Source organism: Lagenorhynchus albirostris, chromosome 4, assembly GCF_949774975.1.
Source record: "Lagenorhynchus albirostris chromosome 4, mLagAlb1.1, whole genome shotgun sequence".
Classification (NCBI taxonomy): Eukaryota; Metazoa; Chordata; class Mammalia; order Artiodactyla; family Delphinidae; genus Lagenorhynchus; species Lagenorhynchus albirostris.
Window position 1 is genome coordinate 43278643 of NC_083098.1, and position 18797 is coordinate 43297439.

Consider the following 18797-nt stretch of genomic DNA (forward strand, 5'->3'; position numbering starts at 1 on the left):
ACAGTGAGAGGCCCGCATACCGCAAAAAAAAAAACAAAAGTCACAACATTAGCCCAACAAATAGGGAAATTAAATTTTAATGTTAAAAATCTAGTAGCTTTATGATGATAATTTGTTTCAAAGATGTGCCATACAATCATTTAATGTTATGGCAAAAACAAACAAACAAAAAACCCCTCTGGTTTAAAAGAAAATCTATGTTTTCTAAAATGTATAAGTTGTGTCAAGTAAAGAAATTAGCTCACATCTGGAAATTATTACAACATTTTAATTGAAAAAGATCACTTACAATCATCTTGATTGGGATAATTCTACTAGCAGGATTCTGTACACTGGAAAGAACTTAATGCTTACTACCTGTCTCTAAAATTAATACTGATGCTAATAAAATTCATAGTATAAAATTTTAGAAATCATTATCTGAATTCATATATATGAAATGTTTTATATATATATATATATTTTATTTTTTCAATGGATGTTTGCAATTACCCTTGAAAATATGTTTGAGGAAAACAAGGGTGTTTACGATGTACTGAACTGACTCATGAGAAACTGGAAGAAACTGTTTATCCTGCTCCTGACACCTCTCCTTATTATACATTGATTACTGGAAATGAACATCTCTAACTCTAAGTAGATGAAAGGACCATTGTAGTGAGGTTTCGCTATTCTTCTCTCAGATCAAATATATGGTTTGATGGTTATAAAGAATTTTCTCATCAAATAAAAACTAAAACAGAAAAGAAAAATAATTTGTCAACTAAGCAAACTAGTTAATCGAATATGCTAAAAAACTTGAGAGCAACATATAGCAATGTGGAAAATAGCTATTGTTCCATTTACTTATTTTCACTCAGTAGTGACTCTAAACACATTAAAAGAGAAAGGGAGAGGAAGAAAAGGGAAAGAGAGAATACGTGTGTGTGTGTTCTGTGTAGAACATAAGCATTTTTTAGGTTCTCCAGGCTCAATCTTAATACCATTCCAATGTTAACCTATTATAATAAATACAGTAACCAGGGGTTAAAGGAATTAATAGATCGTTAACATAGTAAATTATTCAATGACTTGATAAAAAATGAACACTTTCATCGGCTTGAATTTAGTTTTAAAACTTCATTCAAATTAATAAAGATAGCAAAAAGCTACATGCCACAGATTTACTTAAATCATTCCATTTCTTTTTTCAAATTTTTTACCTAATAACTTGTAATAATCAGGTTAAGACTCATTAAACTTCTCACTTAAGGCATGATACTTAGAAAATGTTTAAAAATCTCTAGTAATCAATTCTTAAACTAGAAAACCACTGTGGGCTCTGGCCTAGATTTAAATCTTCAGCTACATACCAACTGAAGGACTTTGGCCATGTTTCTTGATTTCTCTGTGCCCAATTTCATCATCCATGAAATGGTTTTAATAAGTAAATACTAAAAAAAGCATTTTAGTACTAAATATCTGAATGTTATTATGTGTTCAATAATGTTAGCTATTTTCATTATCAATTAAACAATCGAGGCAAAAAGTAAAAATGCCTCTAACTAGCTCAGTTAGCCAATGAGTTACCCAGGTAGTAGATCTTGATTTCTTAATGACAGAATCAAGCCCCTGTCTTCAAATAAACATTTTCTGCCAAAGTCTTATCATTCTACTCATCCCTGTTCCCCTGGTACAGTTAAAACCAAAAAGTATTCTATTTATCCTTCATCCCTCAGATACCACTGATTTTCTGCTGGGGTTTTTTGTCCATTCCAAGCACAGGTCCCTTGCCTGGACTACGGATTTAGAAACAGCTGGGGACTGCCTTGTTTCTTAGTTCCATGAGGACCAGACCTACGTTAATTAAGTGTGTTTTTAAAAAATCCTTAGACTCTTAAAATGGGGCTTATAAAAGATTGATTTAACCCCAGAGGGGAGAGGTAGAGGAATGAAATAGGGAGATGGTTAGAAAGTAAAGCCCTGAAGAGAAGAGTTAGTTTGTTAAGGTGATACCAAATAAAGTGATTAACAGGTAATATTGGTAGAAAAATCCAAGAGACAATCCAGATAAGTTGCTATTATCTGAGTCCAAAAATGAATAATAAACCTGACCAACTTAAGTTTATACCAGGAATGCAAGGATAATTCAGTATTAGAAAAACCTTAAGTATCTTTCTCCACTTTAATAAAGGGGAAAAAGAAACCATATGATCATCTATCTCAGTAAACTGAATATAGAAGGGAAATTTCCAGGTCAAACACATACAAACACACGCATGTGCACACACACACACATGTGCACGGACACACACACACACACACACACATACACCACTATAAACAGGGAAACAGTAGACACCATCCCTTTAAAATCAGGAACAATATAAGAAAGCCCACTATCAACATTCCCATTGACCCATGTACTTGAGTGCCTCACAAGGACAATTAAAAAAAGCAAAACAAATTAAGTGAAATAATTGGAAGAAACAATATGATATCATTATTTGCAAATGATAGGATTACCTACATTGAAATCCCACTGCCCCAAATAAACTACTAACAAATTATAAGAAATATAGTATATATAGTGCAATTCATATTTCTGCAAAAATTTAAACATGATTTTTCTAGAAAGCATACATTTAAATGTATGAAAGGAAGAAAGTGAGGGAAATAAATTAAATATTCTAGGGTAGGTATATTAGGAGGAAGAGAAGTGCAATGAAAAATGGGGGATAAAGAAGGAAAACATTAAAATTTTTTCATTAAAGAGGAGCCTAGTAAGGACTCATGGAAATAGCATGCAATGGAAAGAAGAGCACAATCAGATAAACTCTCTTTTCTGAGGTCCTTAAATTAAAAAGGGACTGGGAAGCATGACATCAGCTTTGCTTTCTGAAACAAATACCTTCAATGTTCTTGGTATTCTTTTTAAATTTTTATTGAAATATAGTTGATTTACAATGTTGTGTAAGTTTCAGGTGTACAGCAAAGTGATTCAGATATATATATATATGAATATATAATTTTTTTTTACATTCTCTTCCATTATAGGTCATTACAAGATATTGAGTATAGTTTCCTGTGCTATACCGTAGGTCTTTGTTGGTTATCTATTTTATATATAGTAGTGTGTATATGTTAATCCCAAACTCCTAATTTATCTCTCCCCCACCTTTGGCAACCATCAATTTGTTATCTATGTCTGTGAGTCTATTTCTGTTTTGTAAATAAGTTCATTTGCGTCTTTTTTTTAGATTCCACAAAAATATAAGTGATATGATGTCTCTCTTTCTCTGTCTGACTTACTTCACTCAGTATGACAATCTCTAGGTCCATCCATGTTGCTACAAATGGCTTTATTCCATTGTTTTTTTTATGGCTGAGTAATATTCCACTGTGTGTGTGTGTGTATGTATGTGTATATATATATATACCACATCTTCTTTATCCATTCATCTGTCAACAGACATTTAGGTTGCTTCAATGTCTTGGCTATTGTAAATAGTGCTGCTATAAACATTGGGGTATATGTATCTTTTCGAACGATGTTTTTCTCTGGATATATGCCCAGGAGTGGAACTGCAAGATTATATGGTAGCTCTATTTTCAGTCTTTTAAGGAACCTCCATACTTTTCTCCATAGTGGCTGTACCAATTTACATTCCCACCAACAATGTAGGAGGGTTTCTTTTTCCCCACACCCTCTTCAGCATTTATTATTTGTAGACGTTTTGATGTTGGCCATTCTGACCAGTGTGAGGTGATACCTCATTGTAGTTCTGATTTGCATTTCTCTAATAATTAGTGATCTTTTCATGTGCCTCCTGGTCATCTGTATGTCTTCTTTGGATAAATGTCTTTTTAGATCTTCTTCCCATGTTTTGATTGGGTTGTTTGGTTTTGATATTGAGCTGTATGAGCTGTTTGTATATTTTGGAGATTAATCCCTTGTCAGTCACAGTGTTTGCAAATATTTTCTCCCACTCTGTAGGCTGGCTTTTTTTTGTTTGTTTATGATTTCCTTTGCTGTGCAAAAGCTTTTAAGTTTAGTTAGGGCCAGTTTGTTCATTTTTGTTTTTCTTTCCATTACTCTAGGAGACAAATCCAAAAAGATATTGCTGTGATTTATGTCAAAGGGTGTTCTGCCTATGTTTTCCTCTAAGAATTTTATAGTATTCAGTCTTACAGTTAGGTCTTTAATCCATTTTGAGTTTTTTTGTGTGTATGGTGTTAGAAAATGTTCTAATTTCATTATTTTACATGTAGCTGTCCAGTTTTCCCAGCATACTTATTGAAGAGACTGTTTTTTCTTCATTGCCTCCTTTGTCATAGATTAATTGACCATAGGTGCGTGGGTTTATCTCTGGGCTTTTGACCCTGTTCCATTGATCTATATTTCTGTTTTTGTGCCAGTACCATACTATTTTTATTACTGTAGCAATGTAGTATAGTCTGAAGTCAGGGAGCCTGATTCCTCCAGCTCTGTTTTTTTTTTTTTTTCTCAAGATTGCTTTGGCTATTTGGGGTCTTTTGGGTTTCTACACAAATTTTAAAATTTTTGGTTCTAGTTTTGTGAAAAATGCTATTGACTGTTTGATAGGGATTGTGCTGAATCTCTAGATTGCCTTGGGTAGTATAATCACTTTGACAATACTGATTCTTCCAATCCAAGAACATGGTGTATCTTTCTATTTTTTTGTATCATCTTTGATGTCTTTCATTAGCATCTTATAGTTTCAGAGGACAGGTCTTTTGCCTCCTGAGGTAGGTTTATTCCTAGGTATTTTATTCTTTTTGATGCAATGGTAAATAGGATTGTTTCCTTAATTTCTCTTTCTGAACTTTTATTGTTAGTGTATAGAAATGCAACAGATTTCTGTATATTAATTTTGCATCCTGCAATTTTACTGAATTCATTGATGAGCTCTAGTAGTTTTCTGGTAGAGTCTTTAGGATTTTCTATGTATAGTATCATGTCATCTGCAAACAGTGACAGTTTTACTTCCTCTTCTTTTCCAATTTGGACTCCTTTTATTTCTTTTTCTTCTCTGATTGCTGTGGCTAAGACTCCCAAAACTATGCTGAATAAAAGTGGAGAGAGAGTAGACATCCATGTCTTGTTTATAATCTTAGAGGAAATGCTTTCAGCTTTTCACTATTAAGTATGATGTTAGCTGTGAGCTTGTCATATATGGCCTTTACCATGTTGAGGTAGGTTCCCTCTATGCCCACTTTCTGGAGAGTTTTTATCATAAATCGATGTTGAATTTTATCAGAAGCTTTTTCTGCATCTATTGAGATGATCATATGGCTTTCATTCTTCAGTTTGTTAATGTGGTGTATCACACTGATTGATTTGCAGATATTGAACAATCATCACTTCTCTGAGGACAAAGAAATGCCAAGAAGAATCCTAACAAACAGGCCTTGCTAAGTTTCCCCCAGTTTACTATAATTACCTCATACTCCTTAACCTGTCATATTCCTTGATAACTGTCCACTTTTCATCAAACCTAGTATAAAATACTCAGGTCTGTTTCTTTAGGTCTTTATTTCCTCTTGAAGGATCCTGTATCATGTAAAACTTATATTAAATAAATTTTAATCCTTTTCTCCTGCTAATGTGTTTGTGAATTCAATTTTCAGATGCATCCAAGGACCCTAAATGGGTCGAAGAAATTTTCCCCTTCCCTACAGCTCTCAGAACCAGGAATATCTACACTTTTTGTCAATGGTTTTGTTGCTCCAGGTCGACATAATGAATTATGTAATGTAAATATTTACCTCTTTGCATTATCTTCCCAAATCTGGCATACATTTTGGGCACTAAGCTCAACCTCAGCTTCACTGCATTTCTTCCACCTTTACTTGTTCTTCTCTACCTTTTAAAGTCTTGTTGCTATGAGATATTCCTATTTCCCTTGTAAACTCATATTCATACCTCATATTCTTTTATAGAGATGCATATTTAGATGCTGATAGAAAGAGAAAGGAATGGAATGAGGAAGGGACAGGAGGAAAGAGACGTTTTGAAAGCTGTTTCACAGATGTATGATCAGGCAGCATGGTATTAGAGAATGAAGAAAGTTGAGCTTGAGCAATCAGGTAAGATATCACAATAAAAGTCAATCTGAAGAAAAATTGGATTAGTAACGTGTAAGTAGAGTGAAAAATGTATGAACGTAGGAGCAAATGTGAACAAAGGAGTCAACAGAAATCCATTGTTAATTGCCTTTTAGAATTGCTCACAAGTAGACTTTGAAGATATTGTAAAATATAATGCCTATAGAGTTTTTTTAAAAATGGTATTACCGGCATTAAAAAATGGAATTTTTTTATGGGGAGTGGATCTGTAAGGGAACAATAATGAGACTTTTTTTACTATTTTGTTATTGGTTTGACAACACAGTATTAAAACAAACATGGAGTTAAAAACCCTAGAAAGAAATCAGGATTGGAGATCTGACACAGGAAAACTGGAAACGTAAAAGTGGTTGATATATGAAAATAGTGGAGTATTAAAAAGGGTGAAAAAAAACAAAGAACTGTCCTTTGGGAGAGATCCAAATTAGTGAGAAGGAAGAAGATACAGCAAAGATAGTGGACAACAGCAAAGAGAAGAAAATGTGAGGTTAAAGGTAATAAAATTCAAAGGGAACATTTCAAGAAATGGATAATTCCAAATTGCTGTTAAAGGCATCAGTAGACATCAACCAAGCAAAGTGAATCTGAGAAGAAATCCTTGAATTTGCCTACAAAGGGACTATGAATGAGTATTGAATGAATCAACACAATTTAAATCAAGAGCTAAATTAAGAACACAAAAGAAACAAATCTAAATAATATTCTGAAGAAAAGGACTATAACGTTTTTAAACATGTGAATTTCATTTGCTTTTGATTAATCATTAGCTGAACTGTTATCAATATTGGATTTTGTCTACATAGTTTTCTCTGTGACTATTTTTAAATTTATTTTAAGCTCAAATAGGCTAAGATCTATAAATGTGGCAATGTTAACAACTTGCCAAATACAAAAATAATCAATTCATCTAAGCAATGGGTCCATTTACTCTCTGAGGCAGAATTAATTGCACTTATGAGCATGTTCATATAAGTACTCAACTAAAGAATAATATGGATACACCTGTATCTGTCTGTAGACAGACAGACAGATAGATAGATAGATAGATACAGATAATATGATGTTCCTTGGAAATATCAACACCATCTGTAATTGCTTGCTTGTTGGAGAGAAAGGGAGGGAGGGAGAGAGAAAGAGAAGGAAAAAAAGGGTGAAAGGGAGGCAGAGGGAAGGAGGGAGGAAAGGAGGAAAAATTCAGTGTGTAATCTCAGTACTGTTACAATATTCAACTAGTTGAGAGTGAGCATTTACCAGTACCATATATTGCAGACTCAGAAGTGGAGCTAAACCTCAAGAATCCAGGGACTTGTAATTATTATAAAGACCAACAAGCTCAGAGTCAAGGACTCTAACCTTGAAAGTCATGAAGTTGGTTTATTGAACACAACATCTCTTGAGGCAAAATAGATAGGCAGTCAACAAAGGTACTACTCAATCTGTATCACAACAAGAAATAAAAGTTAATTATCTGAGGTTGAAGGCAGCCATTACAATAGAAAGTCAGGACGTGTTGCCCAGTATCTCTACCTGATCCAGTTCTCAGACTAGGAACCTGCTGACTAAAGAAGTTACCCTGTGCTAGAGGAATAGACCTGTAACACTATATCAATTATCCATTGCAATGATTCCCTCTGTTCTTCCCCCAAGGGATCTTTAACCATTTACTTAAATGAGTAGACACTAAGGAAAGGAGAATAGCCAGATAGTTGATAGAGTATTGGGTGCAGGGTCATAGCTGAGATTGGTATCTGGAGATCCAAAGCAACACCATGGTCCCACTATTAGAGTGAAGGCATAGGAGGGTAAGATAACACATGGAATCCTGGCCAAGGGTTGGTTTATAATAGGTCCACTGTGTCCATGGATCCACCCAGGGATCGTTGATCCGTATATCTGCAATGATCTAATTTCAAATCAGGTCACATGCTAGGGTACTGGCGATTAGGATTTCAACATACCTTTGCTGGAGAACACATTTCAACCCATAAAATTCAAGGATGGCCTTAAATTACAGTAGGGAAGAAAAACTTTCCCAAATGGGCAGAACTTCAGGTGACACATCTGATCACCCACTTTGTGTGGAAGGATAAGGAAAAAGAAATGTCCCAAAGATTAGAAGAGACTCATAAGCAATGGTGAATGGACTGGCTGGCTGAGCAGGAAACTGTGAAGAAAAAAGTTGGAGACTAGGAATGTCTGAGTCACGTGGATGGACATAGGGGAATGAGTACAAGTGTGAAGATTTTTATAACACCCACCAAAAATGATGCACTAAACAACCCAAACAGACAAAAGGGCTCAGCCAGTCGATGTCAGCCAGCCTTGTCAGCAGTCTTCTCAATAATGGCATGATGGACACATGAACAATGTAGAGCAGATGAAGGTTATCCAAGGACCCAACAGCATAGACTCCCACTTACCAAGGCCAGTCTAGCTACTTCTACTTCTCCATGTCCAATTTGCCAGCAACAGAGACCAATGTTGAGCCCCTGGTAGGTCATTATTCCTCAAGGAGAACAATGGACTCAATTTGACTACACTGGGTCCTTTTTATAAACCAAGAAGGGACAACAGTTCATTCCCACGGGAATATCTACCTATTCCAGATATGAGTGTGCCTTTTCTGCCTCCTTGGTCTTAGTTGGCCCCACTATCTGGGTACTTACAAAATGCCTGATCCACAGGCATGGAATACAACACAGCATAGCACCCCAACCAGGGAACCCGCTATACAACAAAAAAGGTGTGGGAGAGAGCTCATGACCATGGGATCTTCTGGCCATATCACACAGTGCCCCATCAGAAGCTGTCAACCTGAAAGTGTTGGAATGGTCCACTTAAGGCACAGCTGAATCACCAGCTTAGAGGCAATATTGTTCAAGGATAGGGCGCCATCTTTTAGAACACTCTCACCAGGGAAAACAGCAAGTGTCTCACTGAACTACAAACTATGGCTGCCACATGAGCACTTTGAGCGTCTTGTGCCCAGGGAACAGCAGGCAAGACAGAGAGACACTATCTTGTGAAGAGTAATTGCTGCTGATCAGCAAGAGAGATAGGACTGTTGTTACAGAATGGGGGTAGAGAGTAACAAGTGACAAACTCGAGCGGCCCACCTAGCTACCTCTTGGTACTCCCTTATAGAGTTTTAAATGAGAATGAGAAATGCAACAACCCCAGCCTAAGGACAGTAGGATTACCAGGGCCTCCACCATCTTATGATTGAGACTCAGAGAGGTGACAGCTGAAGGCAGAGGATTTAGGATGGTTAATGGAAGAAGGAGATGATGAGAACCACCTCTGGCCTCCAGACCAACAGCAGTGTTGGGGACTAACTTTCCTCTTCTGAGTATCCTGCCCAGGAGAAAGGCCCTTGGTGCTCTGGAAGAACTGCTCCCTGCATGCACAAAATAGATCTGTATGTCACAAGGGGCGAACTGTGGCAGGCATATGGACACATCACTCAGATACCCCTTGGAGAAAGGCCTCTCTGCCTGGCTGTGAGGAGTTGCTGAGCTGACAGCCTCCAGCTGTGAACATTTCCAGGGTCTGCCTCAGTTTCAAGCTGAGATCACACTTTTGGGGGCAGCCCTCAGGCAATGACTGGGCACAAAAGAGGTACCAGGGCCTGAACATTTCACCCAATGTGGGACTTCTTTAATGGACAGCCTTTACCCTGGAGCTTTCCACTGTGCTGGGAGAGTCTCTGTAACTTTGGCATCAAGATTCTGACCCTGCTTAGTCCTGTTTCCTCACTTTTCCTTTCACAGGTGTTACGTCCCCATCAAACCTTCTGCACTCTTAACCCTCACTGTCTGCTTCCTGGAGCAGCTAGTCTGTGACAAGCCACAACTCCATATTTTTTGTTTAAGAGCTATAAAATGTATCAGAATAACTTTTAAAACATAAAATATTTGAAACAAAGCAAAAAGTTGAAACCATTTCACAGAAGCCAGATTTTATCTAGCAGAACATTTTAAACTTACAGAAATTCATTTAATTCACTAGCATATGGTATTCACTTTTGATCATAAAGTGAATGGAGTAAAGTCATTTTACATGAAACAAATTTTGGCCTTTTATCCAACTTCATCTTCATAAAATTAAAAGAGCATGTTATCAATTAATAGATACTTCCAACTCCTATTTTTAAAAACAAATTGAAGAAGAATACTCCAATCACACCAGAAATAGTTGACAGTTGATAAACTGACTAGATTGGCTAGAATAAAAAAGGCTGGGGACTTGTCCAACTTTTAAAATTTAGTCCCAGATGTACCAGAGAATAAAAGGACACAAGAGCCTTCTCCTTAATCACCACAGATACCCTCTTCATTTCAGCAAAAAGGATCACAGGGATCCCTATATATTCAGCATCTGAGACTCCTGTCAAGCTCACTTTACAAGAATTCCCAAAGGCTCATCACAAAGTCTCTTGAGAAGATAGCAACAACCAAGCAGTATAATTATCAGTTCCATCAGGGCTGCCATTTATTCCATCTATGTTTCAGATTCTGTGTTTCAGTAAAATAAGGTCATTATCTCAGAAGCAGTTTTAAGAAGTGCTAATTCATCTCCTACAAAGATAAGCTGACCCAAAGTGAAGAGGCCAATGGTCTTACAAGCTCATCCAGGAAAGTGTTCCACCTGAGAGATGACTCAGTTATAACTACTAACTAGATCCCAAGAACCCAATATTCAACTTCTGTGCAGTCAAAGTCTATCTCTCCATCACCCATAGAAATCAACTGAACTTCTCACTACAAATAGAAATTCTCCAGGACTTATGATAGGAGCTACCTCAGTAACCACCAGCTAAACTTATCCCATCCCTTCTTTCCAAATTTATAGTCTCTGCCTTGTGGCTACTAAACCCAGCTGGCATGAATCTCAGGGTAAGAGAGATGAGAGATGCTGTTTACATGATAGTGAAGCAGAGATGGCTTTGAAGCAAAGCTTGAAGAAGCTAGGAGAATGCAGAGCCCACCTACCACCACCATTGCCACCACCACCAATCCAGTACGTGTGGAAATGAGTGGCCTCTAGCTGGCACAACTTAAGGGGGGAAAAAAGTCTTAGCAAGGGAATAGGCACAAGTTAAAACAAAGAGGTAGAGAGAATGATTTGTGAAGAAGAAAAATTTATCATAGAATTGAGGCAAAGTAAATGTGTCCATTTTCATACCCTTGTTTGCCTGCTTGGCTCCTACTTATCCTTTAAAGGTAAATTTAGCAGTCATGCCTTAAGAAGAGCCTTCCCTGTTCTCCACATCCTTCAAATCTTGACTTAGTACTACTTTAGGGTGTTGCCACAACACCTATGATAGCATATGTTATCTTCCGTTGTAACTGCCTTTTTTAATTGAGATATAATTCACATACCATAAAATTCAAACTTTTAAGGTATACAATTCAATGGCTCTTAGTATAGTCACAAAGTTGTGCAGTCATCACCCATATCTAATTCCAGAACATTCTATCACCTCAGAAGGAAACTCCATACCCATTAGCAATCATTCTTCTTTCATTCTTCCTTCCAGCCCTTGGCCACCACAAATCTACTTTCTGTCCCTATGGATTTACCTATTCCGAACATTTTATATAAATGGGACTATACAATTTACAATCTTTTTGTCTGCCTTCTTTTGCTAAGCCTAACGTTTTCAAGGTTTACCCATGTTGTAGCAGGTAAGAGTACTTCACTCCTTTTTATGACTAAATAATATTCCAATTTATCTATGTACCACATTTTTTAATCCATTCATCAGTTAGTGGACATTTGGGTTGTTGCTTCTTTATGGTTACTATGAATAACGTTGCTAGGAACACTGGTTTTTAAGTGGACCTCTGTTTTCAATTCCCTTGGATATACATCTAAGAGTGGAATTATTGGGTCATATGGTAACTCTATGTTTAACTATTTGAAGAATTGCCAAACTATTTTCCATTGTATACTCCCACCAGCAATGTAACTGTCTTTCATTTATCTAACCCTCAAATTTCTTGAGGTCAGGGACTAAGTCTTATGTTCTATTGTATCCCCAGCACCTAGCATAGTGCCTAATGGAGTATGGTTGTCTATGAGTATTTGTGAAGTGAATGACTAAATAAAGCGTCAAAATAATTTTTTTCACTTTATGACTTCTTCTGGCAAAATACTTATCAAAATACCCCCTCCCAATATCTTTAACCAGACCCTTTTTATCTATGAAACTATTCTAAGTAAGTGACATACTCTTAGGCGCCAGCACTTCTTGAAACGGGTGCTCTATGATTGCTAGTGAAGAGGATTGTGATCTACTTGGGGCTGCTCACCCACACATTAGAGAATTTAAGATAATCTGATAGTAGAATCACGTGTTTCCAAGTTGGTACCAGTTGGCGGGCAGTCACATGTTCATGCATATTTTCAAAGTGATCCTCAAGCAAATATAGGCACAGGACATATTTGGTGTCCACACTCTGCTGGCCCTGCTGCCAATAACACTACAATGGACCTGGCAGGGAAGGAAAGAGGAAACATATGGGGCCCATCCCACTACAAAGGCAGATGAGAAGATGCGCAGATGAAAAGGCTTTCCGATTCTAGCAGCTCTGTGTGGGGATTAGTCTCCCAAGACTGGCACTTAAGTAGTCTGATGACTTCCAGCTCTGGCCAGTTAAAGAGACTATCGATAAAATAAATACTCATTTTGAGCCAAACACAAAATGAACATGTACATGGATAGAATTTATACTGTAAACATGACCAACTCCTCTTGATATAAAATAGGATACATCTCTAATAAAATATGAATATACATTAATTCCTTATAAAATCTCACAAAAATCTGTATACTTCTGCTCCTGACTGATAAACATTTATTGATTAAAAACAGAAAGAGAAGACTCCCCTGATGTTTTATATGACACATCACATGTACACATATATTTTGCATCATTTCAATTTTCTACAAATAGAAGCCAAGTATACTCGTGTTGCATAAACTAGTGAAGTTTTATATAAATTTACCTTTGGTAAGAAGAATGGCCCCTTCAAAGATCCCCATGCCTAATCCTATTAGTATGTTACAGTACATGACAGAAGGGACTTTGCAGATGTAATGAAGGTTATAGACCTTAAAATAGGGAGATTATCCTAGATTATCTAGATGGACCCAGTGTGATCACATGAGCCCTCAGAAGGAGAGATTTTTCTGTGGCTGGAGTCAGGGAAGACTTGCATAAGGAGAAGTCAGAGAGATTTAAAGGTTGGCAGGATCTTGACCCATTCTTGCTGGTGGGCAGCCACATGGAAAGCATGAGAAGGAATGTGGGCAGCCTACAGGAGCAAAGAGGAGTCCCCAGATTGACGGGTGACAGGGAAATGAGACATCAGTCCTATAATCACAAGGAAATGAATTTGGCCTGAATGAGGGTGGAAGCAGACTCACCCACAGAGCGTCCAGAAAAGAACTCAGTCCAGCCAACACCAGGATTTTAACTTTGTGATATATGTAGCAGAGAATCCAGCTGAGCCACTGTACTCTGATTTCTGACCTACAGAACTATGAATAAATACGCTTGTGTCGTGTTCAGCGACTACATTTGTGGTAATGTGTTATGACAGCAATAGAAAACTAGTATATTACTGAATGTTACTGTATTAAATGACAATATTCTAGGGTTCTGAAATACAAGAACCACTAGAACAATCAATTAAAATTGCACATTCCAAAAAAAAAAAAAAAAAAAATTGCACATTCCCAGAACCAATTCACTACCAAATGTTATTTTTATAATAAATACATGGGAGACTTCTACTCATAATTACTGGGTATTTTTTTTAATGTTATCTAAGAATAATATACCAATTTCTAAGTAATTTTTCTCACCAACATTTAAAACTTTAGCATTCATTTTTAAAAAGTAAATAATTACTTTGTCAAGTCTTTTTCAGATTGTCTTAGTTTGATACGGTTCACTTTAGGTGTACATCTCTTTCCTAACATACTTTATTAGATTCATATTTTATATAACCACATATGAGTCATATTAACAAAAGCCAGTGATCGTTTAAATAGAGTTCAATGAATCAATGTCTACAAAAATGTGAGAACATAAATGAAGCCAAAGATTTACAGGCCTCAAAAGTACAAAGAACTCTAAGGCAAAGGTCACTCATACTTTTAGTACATAAATGTGTAAAGCCAATAATACTGAGCTATGTGTAAACAGGACTTTATTGGCATGATGGCCATATTTTGGTATTTATATTTTTAAATTTGTAGCTCACAGTTTCATGTGGCTTTATCACAATATCACAGTTCCTCCAGTTCCTGATCTGCAGAACAAATGCTTGGAATATTCCAAGTTCTACCTGCTCCAACCAATGTTTCTAAATTAAAACAATGCCAACAAAATTGGATTTTTCCAGAGACTCTACAATATAATATAAAATCCATTTGGAACATGGACACTTACTTTTTCTGAGTTCTTTCAGCCAACCTTGCAATCTCTATAGCTGCCTTCCTTGCTTCAAAATCTTCCCTTTTCACCACCTCTCCAGTCCCGCGGTAGCCTAGCTCCACCAACTGGCGGGCCAGACCTTCATCCTAAAAAGAAAATCAATTGTTACATTTGTGGATTAATGAGACATCTTATTTTATCCAATGTATACTGAATAATTGTTTTAAATGAAAAATCAAATGGAATATTTAAATATGAGACAAGATCTATTAGATTGAAAAGTTAGAATTCTTTCTAACAACAGTTTTATAAACATCTGATTTGTCATCCCTTTCCCAAAGATATAAGATGAAAAAAAAAATAATAACATCAAGCACTAAATTTTCTCTAAGGGATTGCAGGACAAAACTCTGTAATGTTTTTAATCAATTTATGAGAACAGCTGTAGGTAATAAAGTATCTTTAAAACAATAAAACTATAGACAATAGTATTTATACAAGAAAGACTTTTTAAAAACCAACTGCACAAAAAGAAAATTGGGTTGCTTTCAGCAAGTTCAACATTTCAGAGACTTACTTCCTTGAAGTCAATTAACTGATGACACAGAGCATTATAACTTCAAATACAAAACAAAGGGCAGATGAATTTCCTATTTGAGTAGAAAGATATTGTTTCCATGTAATGTTGGTACCAATAAAAGCAGAGAAGTAGAAACCCAAGAAGATGACAAGAAGCTTCAAACTGAAAAAAAAAAAAATTTCCCCACAGTCCTTTAGACCTTTTATATTTCAGTTACTTTAAGAACTGTCACACACATTTTTGTCACTTGCATAGCATATTCAAAAAAGAACAGCATTTCCCCAAAACTTGAATAGGTGACATTTTACTTGAAGTTACTAATATAAAGGCTTATGTATTACATAAAAATATGTATATTAACATATTACATTATCCTTACATTAAACATGAAATGTCTGAAATATAGAGAAGACAGCATATATTTTATTGTTACAGACCCTTACTTACTACATCACTGCTGAATGCAAGAACTGTCTAACAGAATTAAATAAGAAAACTTAAGATTCGTGGTTAATAATCTAGACAACCCATGGTGGCTATTTTAAAGTTCCAACTATTCTAACAAAAAAAATTAGACACCATCAACCTAGAAAACTTTGCTACTTTGCTTTGCTAAACAGTAAAAGCAAATTGCTGAACTCTGTGTAGCAATATGGATACATTCGCCAAGTTTAGGCAAAGCACCAGGCTTTGCACAAGGGCGCTTTGCCTTCTTTCTGACTTGTTCCCCTGCTCACTATACTTGCTATCCCAGGTTGCTCTAGTGCGAACAACAAAACTGAGCAAATGCCTCCACCTAGTGGAGTTAATATTTAAATGAAAAAGCGATGCAGATTTCGGGTTTGATTTACAAAAGTGGAATGATTTTCTTAAATACATTACTTAAAGTGAGCTTACGGGAAGAACTCGCAGTGAGCTCTGCTGAGACTGTGGGGTTCTTCTAGTGGAATATAAGTTGCTTGTGGTCAACAGAGTATTTTACATAATAAAGGCCATTAAAAATTTCCTGTACTAACTTTGTATATGGAATGAATTATGCATTCCTGTGTGCCTTACCTGAGCCACACAGAATCATTTGGATAGTTCTGCACTCACTGACACTCATGTATATTGCAACAAATGACAAGATCAGGTACAAAGTTGAAGCTGTTGCCCCACTTAACCATTACCATGTTTTAACTGGTGGAATTACAAGCCATCTCTCTACTGTAAATGGTCAATAATCTTTAAAGAATTATCTTTAAAGAAACTGAGAAATAAAATACTTTTATTTATTCACGTATTTAGCATTTCTGGTGATTTTCATTCCTTTGTGTAGACCTAAGTTTCCTACTAATATATGATTTTCCTTCTACCTAAAAAACTTTAACAATTCTTATAGTAAAGGTCTGCTAACAACAAAAGTATTGTGGCTTGTTTTACTGAAAAAAATATTGATTTCACCTTAATTTTTTTCTTCCAGTTTTATTGAGATATAATTGACTTATAGACATCACGAAATGATTACCTTAGTAAGTTTAGTGAACGTCTATCATCTCATATAGATACAAAATTAAAGAAATAGAAAAATATATTTTTTTCCCTTGGGATGAGAACTCTTAGGATTTACTTTCATATATAACATAAAGCAGCATTAATTATATTTATCATGCTGTATATTAGATCCCTAGTACTTATTTCTCTTATAATTGGCAGTTCAATACCTTTTCACTGCCTTCATTCAATTCCCCCTCCCTCCACACCCCAACCTCTGGTAACCACAAATCTGATGTTTTTCTATGAGTATGTTTGTTTGTTTGTTTTTGAAGTATAGTTGACCTACAACACTAAGTTAGGTCCTATCACACAACATAGTGATTCGATATTTCTATACATTGCAAGATGATCACCATGATATCTAGTTAACAAATATGTCACCATACAAAGATATTACATAGTTATTGACTATATTCCCCACACTGTACATTTCATACCTGTGACTCATTTACTTCTGTGCAACTGGAAGATTGTACCTCTTACTCTCCCTCACCTATTTCTCTCCTCTCTCCAGTTCCCTCCCCTTTGGCAACCACCGGTTTGTTCTCTGTACCTCTGACTCTATTTCTGCTTTGTTATATTTGTTCATTTGTTTTGATTTTTTTGATTCTACATATAAGTGAGATCATACAGTATCTGTCTTTCTCTGTCTGACTTATTTTACTAAGCATAATGTCCTTTAGGTCCATCCGTGTTTTCAGAAATGGTATGATTTCATTCTTTTTTATGGCTGAATAATATGCTATTGCAACCACATCTTCTTTATCCATTCATCTGTGGATGGGTGCTTAGGTTCCTTCTATATCTTGCCTACTGTAAATAGTGCTATGATGAAAACAGGGGTGCATGTCTTTTCAAATTAGTGTTTTTCATTTTCTTTGGATAAATACCCAAGAGTAGAACTGCTGGATTGTATGGTTGTTCTGGTTTTAATTTTTGAGGAATCTCCATACTCTTTTCCACAGTGGCTGCAGCAATTTACATTCCCACCAACAGTACATGAAGGTTCCCTTTTCTCCACACCCTCGCCAATACTTGTTATTTGGTATTTGTTAATAGTCATTCTGAAAGTTGTGAGGTGATATCTCTTTGTGGGTTTGATTTGCATTTTCCTGATGACTAAGTGATATTGAGCATCTTTTCATATACCTCTTGGCCATCTGTATATCTTCTGTGGAAAAATGTCTATTCAGATTCTCTGTCATTTCTTTAATCAGGTTGCTTGGGGGTTTTTTGATGTTGAGCTGTATGAGTTCTTTGTATATTTTGGATATTAACCCCTTCTCAGATATATCATTTGTAAATATATTCTCCCATTCAGTACGTGGCCTTTTTGTTTTGTTGATAGTTTCCTTTGTTGTGCAAAAGCTTTTTAGCTTGATGTAATCCCATTTGTTTATTTTTCCTTTTGTTTTCCTTGCCTGGGGAGAAATATCCAAAAATATATTATCCAGACCAATGTCAAAGAGCACACTGCCTATGCTTTCTTCTAGAAGTTTCATGGTTACAAGTCTTACATTGAAGTCTTTTGGTGCATGGTGTGAGAAGGTAGTCCAGTTTGACCCCTTTGCATACAGCTATGCAGTTTTCCCAACAGCATTTATTAAAGAGGTTGTCTTTTTCCCCTTGTATACTCTTGTCTGCTTTGTCAAAGATTAATTTCCCATTAAAGTGTGGGTTCATTTCTGGGCTCTCTATTCTGTTCCATTGATCTATGTGTCTGTTTTTGTGCCAGTACCATGTTTTTTTGATTACCATAGCTTTGTATTATAGTTTGAAATCCAGCTTTGTTTCTTTATCAAGATTGTTTTGGATATTTGAAGTCTTCTGTGTTTCCATACAAATCTTAGAATTTGTTCTAGTTCTATGAAAAAATCCCATTGGTATTTTTATAGGGATTGCATTGAATCTGTAGATTGCCTTGGGTAGTATGGTCATTTTAACAATATTAATTCTTCCAACCCATGAGTACTGTGTATCTTTCCATCTGTTTGTGTCACCTTCACTTTTCTTCATCAATGTCTTAAGTTTTTCCAAGTACAGGTCTTCTACCTCCTTAGTTAGATTTATTCCTAACTATTTTATCCTTTTTGATGCAATTGCAA

The 18797-nt window shown here is 35.9% G+C and overlaps 1 protein-coding gene across 2 annotated transcripts in view; it reads right to left on the bottom strand.

Annotated features, from left to right (window-relative positions):
• CFAP299 (cilia and flagella associated protein 299) overlaps positions 1-18797 on the bottom strand; it is a 615047-nt gene that overhangs the window by 582268 nt on the left and 13982 nt on the right. For both annotated transcript variants that reach the window (XM_060147200.1, XM_060147199.1), the window contains exon 2: positions 14592-14722. In XM_060147200.1, the coding sequence (XP_060003183.1) occupies positions 14592-14722 (131 nt within the window). The remainder of the gene's footprint in view (positions 1-14591; positions 14723-18797) is intronic.